Raw genomic sequence first — 12,437 nt, 5'->3', positions numbered from 1 at the left:
GCACAGAGTTCTTTGAATTTATTCTGAGTCACTTTGGCTATGACATCATTATAAGGCTGTCACTCTGGATCAGATTTGATGCTTTCATTTTGAGAATCGGCCCTCCATAACAAATCATCTTCCTCTCCATCCATTGAGTTGGATATTCTGCATTTTTTGAACGACCTGATGACACTTTGTACACCAATAGCATCCCATGAGTTGAAGACAAAACCATACAAAACAGTGGAGAGGAACAAAAATATTTCCACTCTTTGCGAAGTTTTGTTTCTCCATCTATTAAGCACGAACACGATCCTTAATTGTCTTGTTGAGGCACACATCCAAAGGTTGAACTATGGTCGTGAGACCCCCTGGTATAATTCCAATTTAGGTGTTATTTCTTCGCAGGTGCTTGATCTCATCGGTCATATGGGATGTGAACTTGTTCCACACTAATAAGTTGCATAGGCCACTGGGACACCTTTTCTGCACACTTAACGAGAGCAAATGGAAGACTTTACATGCTATGTCTTCTCGTATATCATAAACTGACCTATTCACCGTGTTTAACACTCATGTAGGACCCATTGTTGAATACAAAGTGCCTGTTTGGAATGCTGGACTTACCAAAGAGCACATGAACAAGCTCAAAAGCGTTCAAAAATGAGCACTGAAACTGATTTAGATAACATGTACTACTCTGACACCATCAAACAACTGAGTATGAGTTCGTTTGCTGAAAGGTGGAAAGTGCTCTGTATGAACTTCACTAGAAAATTCTTCAAACTCCCTTTCCATTGCTACCATCTCTTGCCACAACCACACAAAAGTAAATGGATTTAAGGAGAAAAGCACCATTCCACAAATAAGATACAGAGTGAATCGACTACGAGACAGCCCAATCCCCTACTTTATAAAATGCATAGTATGTAAATGATTGAGAATTTAAGGAACTCAACCTGACAACATTTGATCCATGGACTTTAATACAAAATGCAAAGTGTAGTAGACCTTTCATTTTGATTCTGTAAATTGAGACCTGCATTTTGCATTGTATTGTAATTATTTGTATACTGAAATGGTAATTATGCAGTCCTTTTATTATTTTATATTTCAATTTTTATTTTTATGAATGTCTATAATTATCTTATGAATTATGATTACTTGTTTTATTTGTATTGTCATCACAATTCGGTACCTGCCATAATGACGACCTTTCAATAAACCGATTATCATTATTATCGAACAACAACTTCACTCCATCCTCACCCATCCAACCGTTGTCATGAACATGCACAAATCTCCTGTAGGGAACTTGATTTTTGGCATGATTTTACGTTTGAAAATTACCATAGGCTTTAATTTCATTCCGTTGGCCAAGCAGGCTTGTGCCACCGTGAATCTGGTCTTCTCATGTCCTGCGGTTTTCACTAGAAGAGTTTCCAAACCTTTCCACTCCACAGTTCAGTTGCTGGGCACATAGAAATTCATGGGCATTTCATCCATGTTTCCAATGTGACTTATGGGTACTCATGTTTTACTGCTGTCGGATGATGAATTGCTGGAATTGATCATTTTGGTATCAAAGTTTTTGGTAGTCTAGTGACCTTGGTCTTCTGCAGCAACACTAAACATTTTCTTCCTGTAAAGCAGATACACCAACTAGCTGTTGCTCTGGATCATTGCTGGACTCAGAGTTTGATTTGGCCTACTTAAGTGCATACATACACATTGCATTTCTGGTGAAGATGTAAACATTCTGATGGTTTTCAAGGATTCGTTCCAACACGTACTTTTCAGAATCAGGCCAGTGGCTGGTTCCCGTTCTCGTGGCGCGTTGCTCTTGGGCTGATTCCTTATTCTATTCTCGCATCATTTTTTCACTAACACTGAATTCCCTTGCTACAGCAGATATTTGACGAGTAAGCAAATGTTACGACCTTTAGTTAGACACCAGCTTTGTACTTCATTCTTTTCACCATTCTCATGGTCTGCTCTGTGTGGGTGTGTCTTAAACTCCCATGCATCATCTTGGCAACACGGCCCATACCGCCTGCTTCATCACATACATCGACTTACAAGGTGAGTAAAGTGTGCATTTCTGAGGTGAACAATTGAGGCTAACTCCTAATGTGAGCATAACATTTCTTAGCAGAAAGATCTCACATGCTGGGTCAACTTATATGCCACTATCTATGGTATATGAATGCTAGTTGTTTCCTTCCCCATTTGACTGCAGTAATATTTCCCTTTTACTAACAGAATATTTGCTATCAAAAATTTGACTACACCTATTGTTTCTTAATTCCTGGTAACAATTGTGATTTATTTTTGAATAGCTTAATTGATCTATTGTTAAAAGACTTCAGAGTAAATAACTACCCAACAATGTATTAGTCCCTCAACATAAATATTTGAGTAACATTACAGTGAGCTTTATATGGTTTCTCGATAAGCATCCAGTGTTACAAGGTTGTACTAGTAGCTTTTATAAAGTCAGATCCATTTGAATTAGTTTTGTTTTATCACACTCTCCGTATATACTGGTTTTAGTCAAACCTTCAATTAATATTCACATTTATTTATTGTAATTAATATTTTCAATCATATTGCAAAAATAAGTTCAAGCACAATGCAATGCTTTGCATCACAAAAGCTTCTGGTACAGAGTCCAGTCAATCTTCTACCCTGCTCTTTATCCTTTTTCAGCAATGACCAGAAATCTGGCCCAGCAGTTAGCTACAGTGTCTCATGGGAAATTTCATGGAAGCCTGGATGCTCAATTCGCAAACTTTAAAATGGCAAATACTAATACTGGGAAATGTGTGTTAAAATCTTCTTTCTCTGATGGAATGATACAGGTTTGTTGATGATGCAGTTCAATATATACTAAGTAATCAGAACCTGTATATTCAAAGACTTCACAATCAAGTGTATGTATTACAAATGCACAACTAACAGGGTTTTCAGCTCATAGCTCTTGCTCATCCTACTTCCATTACACAACAGTTGGACTCTTCATTTGTATACATCTCACTGTTCAGAATTTGGATGGTAACATTTTAATCGGTATAAAATACATAAAACTTGTAAAAACGGGTTTAATTGTGATTTTGTTTGTTGTGTCAGCTTGACTCAGTTGATACTCTCTTGCTTTGGTGTCAGAAAATTGTGTACTACGGTCCCAGGCCAAGACTTGGGCACACAATCTAGGCCAACATTTCAGGGTAATATTGATCAATGCTACATTGTTGGAAGTCACGTCCTTTAGAGCAGATATTAAAATATGAGATGTTAAAATTGTGGCTGGCAATACTCAAAAGAGGAATTGGGAATTCTCCTAGTGTTTTGGTCAGCATTTCTCCCTCAACTGTCACCAATAAAACAAGGTGACTGGACATATGTACAATTGCTGTTCATGGAATTTTGCCATTACAAACTGACTACCAAATTACCAAAATAGCAAGCCATTCCACTTTTTAAATAGTTCCTTAAATGTGAAATGTTTTGGAATATCTGAGAGTTATCAAAAGCGCTATTTAAATTCAGCTTTTGATTCTAAAATCCCATAATTACCCTAAGAAATTAAGGTCTTAAAACATTGCCATGGAATTTCAATGCATGATAGCTGAAATTTCTCTCTCTATGCTAGTTGAAATACTAATGTATTCAAAATAAGTGAGGTATCATTTCTGCTGAAAGAGCAGAGGAATTTTAGATGAAAGATTTAAGCATGTGTAGCCTCACACCCCGTTGCACAGTACTTATAAAGTGGTAGTCCTGCATACAAACAGGTTATCGCAGTGGTGCAGATTACAATTGACAATTCCAATGTTTGTTCTGGAGGAAAAAAGCTGGACTGTTTGTTCAGCAATAATCAAGTATTATAATTGATAGCCATCATAATTTTAGTATGAACACCACTCTTTACAGGTGACAATTGTACGAGATTGAAGAGACTTAAAACTATAGATAAAACAGAATTGACTGGTGCAGGGATTACTCATTAACACTATGTAGTACTACGATTCATTATTTACAATTTTACTGCTGAATAAGATTCATGTCACAGAATATTTTATATTACAAAGAAATTAACAGTAATGATTTTAAAACCACCTTGTTTTATTAGGTGGTGTGATGGTTTGCATGTTTGATCACTACTGCTGAGTAAAAACCAGGCACTATCCCACAATATGGGAGGAGATAAAAGGAGAGTCATTCTAAAGTCACTCTTATGCATTTATTTCCCAGTAGCTGATCCACAATAGAACCAATGAACATATAGAAGCAGAAGACAAATTGGAGTGTGGGGGTGGATAGAAGAGGGGCTTTCTCTTAAAATAAGTGCGGGGAGGGGAGGAAACAATTATATTTATTGCCATTCATTTTATTGATAAATTTAATTGTGGAAAATTACTGATGTCTTTTAAATGTTGACACAAATACTTCAAGATTACTGTTTATCAGAGGCTAACCATATTAAAAAAAAAGTTTCTGCTGTGATATTCAAATATTGCCAATTTCTGACCATCATAAAGCCCTTGATTGATGCACTTCATCACTGCAATTCTCCTAGACTCCACTACGCAGTGGCAATATGAGAAGAAAAGCCAAACTGTCTCAAAAGAACATCTCTCGACATAGTGGGCATGAAGACTTGTTGCTGGAAGTAAACCATCGGTACTGTAAACATAAAAATTAAAAAAAGTTAACAAATAGATTACTGTTTAAAATTGTTACAGAAAAAGATAAAAACATTGCAGAAATTGCCTGAGATTTACTTAGAACTTAAAAACAAGTATTTTGTATGTAAACACACAATCAAATTCTTCCTCATTTTTATCTTTAATTGAAAATTGAACTGGGCCAGTTCAATCTTGATATTGCAGGCTTTCAAACAGGCAAAAAAAATTCAATTTATTGAGAATTTCTCTGTGCTCCAAAACAGGTGATGGAGCAAAGAGGAAGAATAAATAAGTAGAAGATTTTTGTGTTAGTGAAGATGAATTTGATGGAAAAAATACATTTAAAGTTAAAAAAGTCGGGGCAAGTATATGATGGGAATAAGGGGCAATGTGGTGTAAAGTTTTTAGTTTTATCTTTTTAATTAAAATTGCCTTTTAAACAATTATTTTAGTTTAGTTAAAATAAAGTGATTGTTATTGTAGTAATAAAACTCCTGATGCTATTTGAGTAGTTTTACTATTATAATATATTCATTTGTGAACTGGAAGCTTAAAAAATTCATCATCACAGAAAGAATGTCATTTCTCTGGTTTGCAGGCAGTCTAAGGATTAATAGTTTGGGAGTACGTTATAGGCTGTTTTAAAAAAAAAATCGAATACCACTAATATCTTTTGACTAGACAAGTAATCTGGGATAAATATATCTGTTTTCATAAATTACATGATCAATGCAACGTGGGTTAAAGCACTCATTTACTTAACCAATGTTACTCCTCAAGATGAGGTCCCAAGATGAAAAAGCAGTCACAATTAATAAAGTGGCGGTGGGTCAATTAAGTTTAGGACAATACTTACAACAGTGCTTCTGGACAATTTAGGATGTAATCCTCAAATGAAAGTAGTTAAATGAAAAGTTCTCTTAAGATATCATTGTTGCACAGTATTGCACTTCCATTTCTGCTATGTTCCCTGATGCTTCCAAGTGACAATTTCTTGTGAGGGAGCAAAGAAACTGAATAAAGCTGTGGTTTTAATAATTCAAGGCAGTGGGTTTCACATTTGCATACAGTGTGTTAGGAAATAGAGATAGTTTAAATAAGTTATATTTGTACTTGTGGGTGTTAGGAATGAGTTTTAGCTTTAAAGTTTAAGTTTGATCTGTATTTCTATATTTGTGTGTTAAGAAAAGGTCAAGCTAAGTTTTAGTTTCACTTTAAAAGGTGCCTGCATTTCTAATGAGTTTTATGACTTGTAAAGAGAAGTTAAGCAAACACAAGAGTAGAAAAAACTGTGCTGTTGCCTAGGAACAGGGGTCCAGAGAGGCAGTCCCCACCCACACATGCAGAAAAACTAAAGAAACAGCAGTTTTGAGGTCAGTTGGGAGCAACTGCCAAGAAGAAGCAGTCTAGAAGGCTCAGATAGCCAGTTCCAAAGAAAAGTTGGTTGAAAGTAGCTGGAACAAATGGACAGATAGCAAGATCCAAGCTAAAGAAAAAGTCCCAAATCCAGGGGAGTGGAACAGGAGAAAGTCCCAAGACCACCTTCTAGTCAAAGGAAGGACAGGAACCTGGAAAAGGTCCCTTTAAGTGAAGTTAAGAGTGAGGAACAGGGGAAGGCCCCAAGCTTCAAATTTAAAGAGATGAAAGCTGCAGGAAGCAGATTTAAAGTGATATAAAGGCTTGTGAGAAGTGATAAGGTCCAAAGAGACAGCTGAAGGTCTGTAGCTCTTTGCTATGGGCATGTGTAGCAGTAGTGTACTGTTGGCGTCTAAGTTGGAAAGAGAGAATGCATAGAAGGAAGCTTGAATGCATGTGGTGACCCAGGGGAGAGAAACATTGGAAGGAAAGTTCGAAACCCTGGAGGTGAACCCCTGCAGAAGGCGTCGGTTTGGGAGAAGATTCCAAAGCGAGTTCTTGGAGAGTGGAGACTGTAAACCCTGTTGTGAAAGACGGAGTTCAGTGAGGCTGGTTGGCTCATGGTGTAACAAATGTCTGGGGAGAGTTGATGAGAGAGAGATCTATAGCATCTGTTTGGGGTGGCATCTGTCACTTGGTTTCAGAATGTGATACGCCTGACCACAGGTCATCTATTGTTGTTGGGTGAAGGAGTATTGTCCTATAGTTCATTGTTTCTTGTTTAATAAATGTTTTATCCTTTTGTTAAAAGTTCATCAGCTGACTCCTGTGAACTTCTTTAGTAGCTACTCTCCACGTATCTAAACAAACAAATAAAAGTTAGGAACTATCAAGCCGGGTTTCACCTTGGGATCAGGCTTGTCCAGTTGTGACATCAGCCAGGATCATAAGTCAGATCGTGAAGTTCATGTATATGAGAGAAAAAACACACAGGATAGATTTCAAAACCCAACTGGTTCATTAATAGCCTTCAAGAAAGGGAATCTGCCACCTGTACCTGGTCTTGTCTACACATGATTCCAGTCCCACATACTGGTTGCCTTTTAATGCCCTCAAGGATGGACAATAAATGCTGTCTTGCTATTGTTTTTTCCACTCTTGTCTTTGCATCCCAAGAACCAATGTAAAAAAATTCTTATGCACTACTCAGTTGTTTACTACCATCTCAATCCTTTGTAGCAAACATCAATAACTGCACTTAAACGAAAACTAATAATCTTGTTCGTGTTTGAGATGCAATTCATTACAATAACACAAAAGGTGAAGCACAGCAGAAACTTGTCCTTTTAATCAATTATACATAATATAAAGTAATCTGCCCTCCATTATTAGTGAGAGTACTCTATTAAAAAAAACTCAAAGATCTTTCAATGTTCACCGCCTTCCTGATACCAATATAGAATCTACAACTTTTAAACATCGTTTGAGGGACTAAGTGCCCTGACATCAAAATGGATTTGCCTATTTAATTTGCTTACTGGCATTGTTTGACAATTCTAAAATTGTTTTTCTAGCTTAAACTACTTACCAAGCAGGCTGAGTGGAACTTTTTTTTGCAGGTTCTGCAGGCTTTCTTTGGAAGCGAATAGTTAGAACCATGAATTACTGAAAAGCAGATCATGCATTCCTCAGTTCCTTCAAACCGTTTATCCACATTACTCTTCCACAATGCAAGACCTTCCATGATGCTGCCGTTCTATAAAAAAGCAACGTGTAGCAATGAGAAGTGCACAGTTAATTACGACTGCTACAGGAACTACAATAATTTTATTTGTATTCAAGTTTTTACACCATTTTAAATGGATATATCAACATAAAAAATAACCATTACTATAAATAATTACTGCACTAGCTGATACATAATAGATAAATGATTTAATTAATTGGGAATTATGTCAATTATGTTGACCTTACTTTGCTTTCATTTAGCAGTCAGTGTGCACTGCTCCAATTAACCAGGCAGAAATTTACAATAAAAACAGAAAATGGTGTAAACATTCACCATGTCAATAACAGGTGGATGTGGGTCGGGTGGCTGGCAGTGGAAGTGTGGGTGGGTGAAAAGATTAAAAATAAGAATCCTGACACCAATCCATTGAGATGGGAAGGCGGTGTTGGGGTTGGGGATGTGGGGGCAATTGACCAACCTGCTCCAAGAAAATGGGTTGGGATTTTAAATATTATAATGAGGATACAATATTTTGAATTTAACTGTGGACGGCCGGGTTTCCCGAGCCTCAGGAAACACGGCAGCCATAACCACATATAGACTATCGGATCCAAGAGGATAAATGCCTTTCCACTTACATGCTAGATTCCACGTACCAGCTTGGGCAACCTCCCCAAGCTCGGACAACACCCCCCCTACCCTTACAATCCCACCCAGACCTCCCACCCTGCAAAACTGAGGCTTCTGCTTCCCCTCCATGGATTGCACTGCCTTCTTCTCCACCACGGATAGATTTGCACTCTAATTTTCTTCGTTAATTCTCATCGTGGTTAATATAGTTGATATTTTGCTGCACCAGAAGGTCTCCAAAGAGCAATGCATTAAACGACGGTCATTTGTCACAGCATAAGCAAGGTTGACTGGGGTCACTGTGTCCCGTTTACATCTGACTGTTGTTGGAGCACAATTACATGGGTGCCAACAGCCCTCCAGTATATTGTCTAAACAGCCTATCTTGATGTGAGAACCTCAACAGTGAGTGCTGGTAAATTGTTCAGCAGTGGAAGGGATCAAAGTTAAGCTCAATCCTGTTTTCATCTGAAGTTTTCAAACTCACACTTTGAAATTGGGGTCAGTGAATAGCTAGAACCCCAGCTGATTTTCCCCACCTTAATTTCAAGAACACTAAGCCAAATACAAATGTCCACGATGCCATAATGTCTGAGATCCATTAATTCGGTGGAGACTAAGGCCAGGATTTTCTGGCCCCATTGCGGGCGGGACCCGCCACGGGTGAGGCGGCGCCCCAGCCAAAAGTCCACTAACTTGCAGCGCGACCGGAAGATCACAGCAGTGGGCAGGTGCGGAAAATCCCGCCATAAGTGTGGAGCCTCATAGCAAAAAAAATGTCAATACAACTACACCACTAGGCAATCCTCTTTAATCTCGCACTATATTTTTGCTAGTTGTTGAATAGAGTGAAACAACTCCACCTCTCTGTTAAGTGTTGTGGGTATGGTGCCTTTACTGACTAGACCATCTGGGAAGCTAAAGGTCTTTCTTTCACAAATTTCTCAGCACATTAATAAGATAAAAGTGATAACCTATTTTGTAACCAAGCTGTTCCTAAGAAAACACAGCCACTTCAGACCCAATTAAAAAGCCCTATATGTAGGAACAGGGAGGACTGGGGAAGATGGGGTGAGGTGAAATTTTAAAGTAATGAATGAGAGCTAAAATACATGTTAACTACTCACAAAATGCCAAATGTGGAATGCTTTAGGGGAGGACAGATAGAAATATTTAAAAATATATTTTAAAGAAACTGGTATACAAAGATGAAATTTTTATATTAGACATAAATTAAAGGTTAAAAGAATACAAATGCATGTTGAGAAAATGGGAAAGACAGGATGAGCAGATGCAACCAATGATGGCATTTTAGCACTGCTGAAAAATGATGGACTCAAGAAGATTGATTTTCCAGAGTTGTCAACGATTTAAGGGAAGATTATTGCTTCTCTCAAGGCAAAAAGGGATTCCAGGTAGGCTTAAGTGATGTGCTTTTTTTGGTTTTTATCCTGGAGTTTCCCTACAGTGTAGTTAAATTGAACAGTTCAACAGAAGATCTATCATTAACGTATAAAATGTATTGTATCAGTTGCTCATCATGAACAGAGGATTTCTTCCCTCCAAACTGCTATCTGGATGGGTTTATAATTTACTTAATACCCTGCAAAAGTTATTTTTCTATCTACTGTAGATCACGGTGCATAAAAAGTGTGAAGCTAAGTAGCAACAATGAATGCAAATACTCAGACTCGTCTCCTTTGGGAGGCACTGAAAAATTGTTTACCACTTACGTGGGAAGAAGGCAAAACCAAACTCTATTCCTTTTGGGGAGGAAGACTATTTTCAATATTTTATTTGATAAATCCAGTTTATTCTGGTGCCTTGCAATAGACATGAAAATAAAATAAATCACTTTATGCCTATCTGACTGCATCCAGCAAAGGTAACAGATGTACTGAACATATGTTAAACTATATTGCAAAAATTCAAGCTTTTTCCTTTCTCTATTATAATCTATCAATAGAAAAACAACATAGGGAACCGTCGATCTGTATTTGACCAACTGATGCACGTAACTCCATAAAAACTCAAGTTCCTGCTTGAAATCAATTGAAATTGTGCACGTTCAGTTAATATAAAAACTATTCATTTATTAAGACTCTTTTCAGACATACACTGAAACCCAATTCCAATAGCCTTTAAGGCACTTTTACTATTTACCAGTGTCCCTGCCTCACATTTCAGTGAATAATCCCTGCTAAACTACTGCGGGTTACAGCAATCCCCAGAGCTAATGTCATCACCCATGGAGCTTTGTCCGCTGGATGGTTTTATAGTTTCCATAAACTGGTAAGAAAAATGTTCATAACTAGGACCAAAAAAAAACATGCATTTTTATTGTAAATTCTCAAAATAGTTTCAGTACTGGTGAATGATTTCTTTTAAAGTTGTAAATCATCTTTTTTCATGAAACTGTAAAGTTCGGTGATGTTTTCCCATGGCAGGATTGAATTCATATAGTCATGCTACATTTAAAAAAAATTGATACTTTCAAAACTGCTATAATCCAGGTAGACTAAGGAAACTTATTAGCAGAAAAGGGTTGGGGGGTGGTGGTGGAGGTTGATTTAAATGTCGAGTACAGGCCTAAACTTGCATTTTTGAGCCAAAAAGGTGGGGTCATCCTATATGCCATGTCGACTTATGTAGTGCTATCTACCGGTGGGCGGGGTTAATTTCCTACAGAAAACAAATGTGTGTTACACGATCTCAAAGATCCAAAAACTAAAGCTTTGTTGATATCTTAGGATCCTTTAAATTTTCAGGTTTATTCCAGCCAGCTAAAAAAGGAAAAAAAAATGCAAATAAAGGCAACTTGCACCATGCCTGTGCAGCTGCAGTGCCCACTTTGAAGAATATGTCTTCCATCTTATCTCTGAACAAAACATGTACTAGGCACAGGAGAAAACAATTCTAAAATATTCAGTGAAGCAAGGGAAAGAAACTCTTTGAAATCAATTTACAATTAAGTTAATCTGGTTACATAATGTAGGTTAGTGTTTAACAAATGTATCAGCTAATTAAAATATTCCATTGTGTTTAACCTTACAGTACCTGAAGATTAAGAAATGTATTTAGCTGCAACATCCAGTTGCGCCACTGCTGAACAGCCACACCAACTCGTTTCCCACTTTCTACAGTAATTGACCCAAGAGGATAGTTTGTTGGTAACTGTATGATAAGTTCAATGAATATATCATCCACAGAATAGGTAGCAAGTACCTCTCGGGCCACAGGACGAGCTTTCACCTATTATGAAACAAAAAAAGCATCTGAAAACCTGACCAGTGCAATGCCAAGCTTTTACAGCTTTCAGAACAGACAATTTTGTTACAGGTATATTAGTAGCTGGATATATATCACGTGTTCCAACCATATGATCAATCTTATAAATGTACACGGTAATCGAAAAAAAAAACAAGGGTGCAGATTTCCTGCAAAGCAGAAGCACTACTTGCAATAGTAACTAGAAGTTTAATAGCAATAAACCGGAAACACAGATCTGTGATTTTCACATGATCCTAAGCACAAATAGTAGGATCAAGAAAGTCTGGCTAGGATGGAGATTGATGAGTGATACTACTAGTATCCCCAAATCTGTGGGAGTACTATTGGTGAAAAAGACAAGGTCAATGCAATTGCAATACAATTTTTGTAACGCTGCCAAGGAGCTCTCTTGGCACACGGTGTTTTGCAGGACTGATTGTGGTTCTACAGCTGTGCAAGTAGCTGAACAAACATTAATACAATTTTAAAAGTGAATGCAACACAATCAATATCATCACCCGTTATTCTCTGGTTGCCACAGAGCATGGTTATTGGACAAAGGTTAGAATATATTTATGTAAGTTTTATTTCAGTGGAGTAGAGAAATTAAGAATTTATGGAGATACCAATGACAAAAGCAGCATCATCGCCTAGAAAAATTATATACAATTCCCACTGCTTATAGCGGGCTAGTTGGTGTAAACGCTGTTTTCCCTCTGTATGAAGTAGATGATTAAAAGGATTAGCACTGCTCAAACATCAACTTCAAATTCAGAATGCCA

At 37.3% G+C, this 12,437-nt stretch overlaps 2 protein-coding genes across 4 annotated transcripts in view; both read right to left on the bottom strand.

Moving 5' to 3' along the window:
- LOC144691626 (thiosulfate:glutathione sulfurtransferase) overlaps positions 1–12,437 on the bottom strand; it is a 168,072-nt gene that overhangs the window by 92,264 nt on the left and 63,371 nt on the right. The gene's annotated exons all lie outside the window — the stretch shown is intronic.
- The window catches only part of ltn1 (listerin E3 ubiquitin protein ligase 1), a 156,638-nt gene continuing 147,268 nt past the window's right edge, over positions 3,068–12,437 (bottom strand). For all 3 annotated transcript variants that reach the window (XM_078559905.1, XM_078559908.1, XM_078559906.1), the window contains 3 exons: positions 11,443–11,637; positions 7,615–7,782; positions 3,068–4,668 (listed from right to left, as the gene is read on the bottom strand). In XM_078559905.1, coding sequence (XP_078416031.1) covers positions 4,606–4,668; positions 7,615–7,782; positions 11,443–11,637 — 426 coding nt within the window. In that variant the 3' untranslated portion in view covers positions 3,068–4,605. The remainder of the gene's footprint in view (positions 4,669–7,614; positions 7,783–11,442; positions 11,638–12,437) is intronic.

Source organism: Cetorhinus maximus, chromosome 16, assembly GCF_964194155.1.
Source record: "Cetorhinus maximus chromosome 16, sCetMax3.hap1.1, whole genome shotgun sequence".
NCBI lineage: Eukaryota > Metazoa > Chordata > Chondrichthyes > Lamniformes > Cetorhinidae > Cetorhinus > Cetorhinus maximus.
Note: the sequence above shows the minus strand (reverse complement) of the source record. Positions and strands in the feature narration are given on the sequence as shown.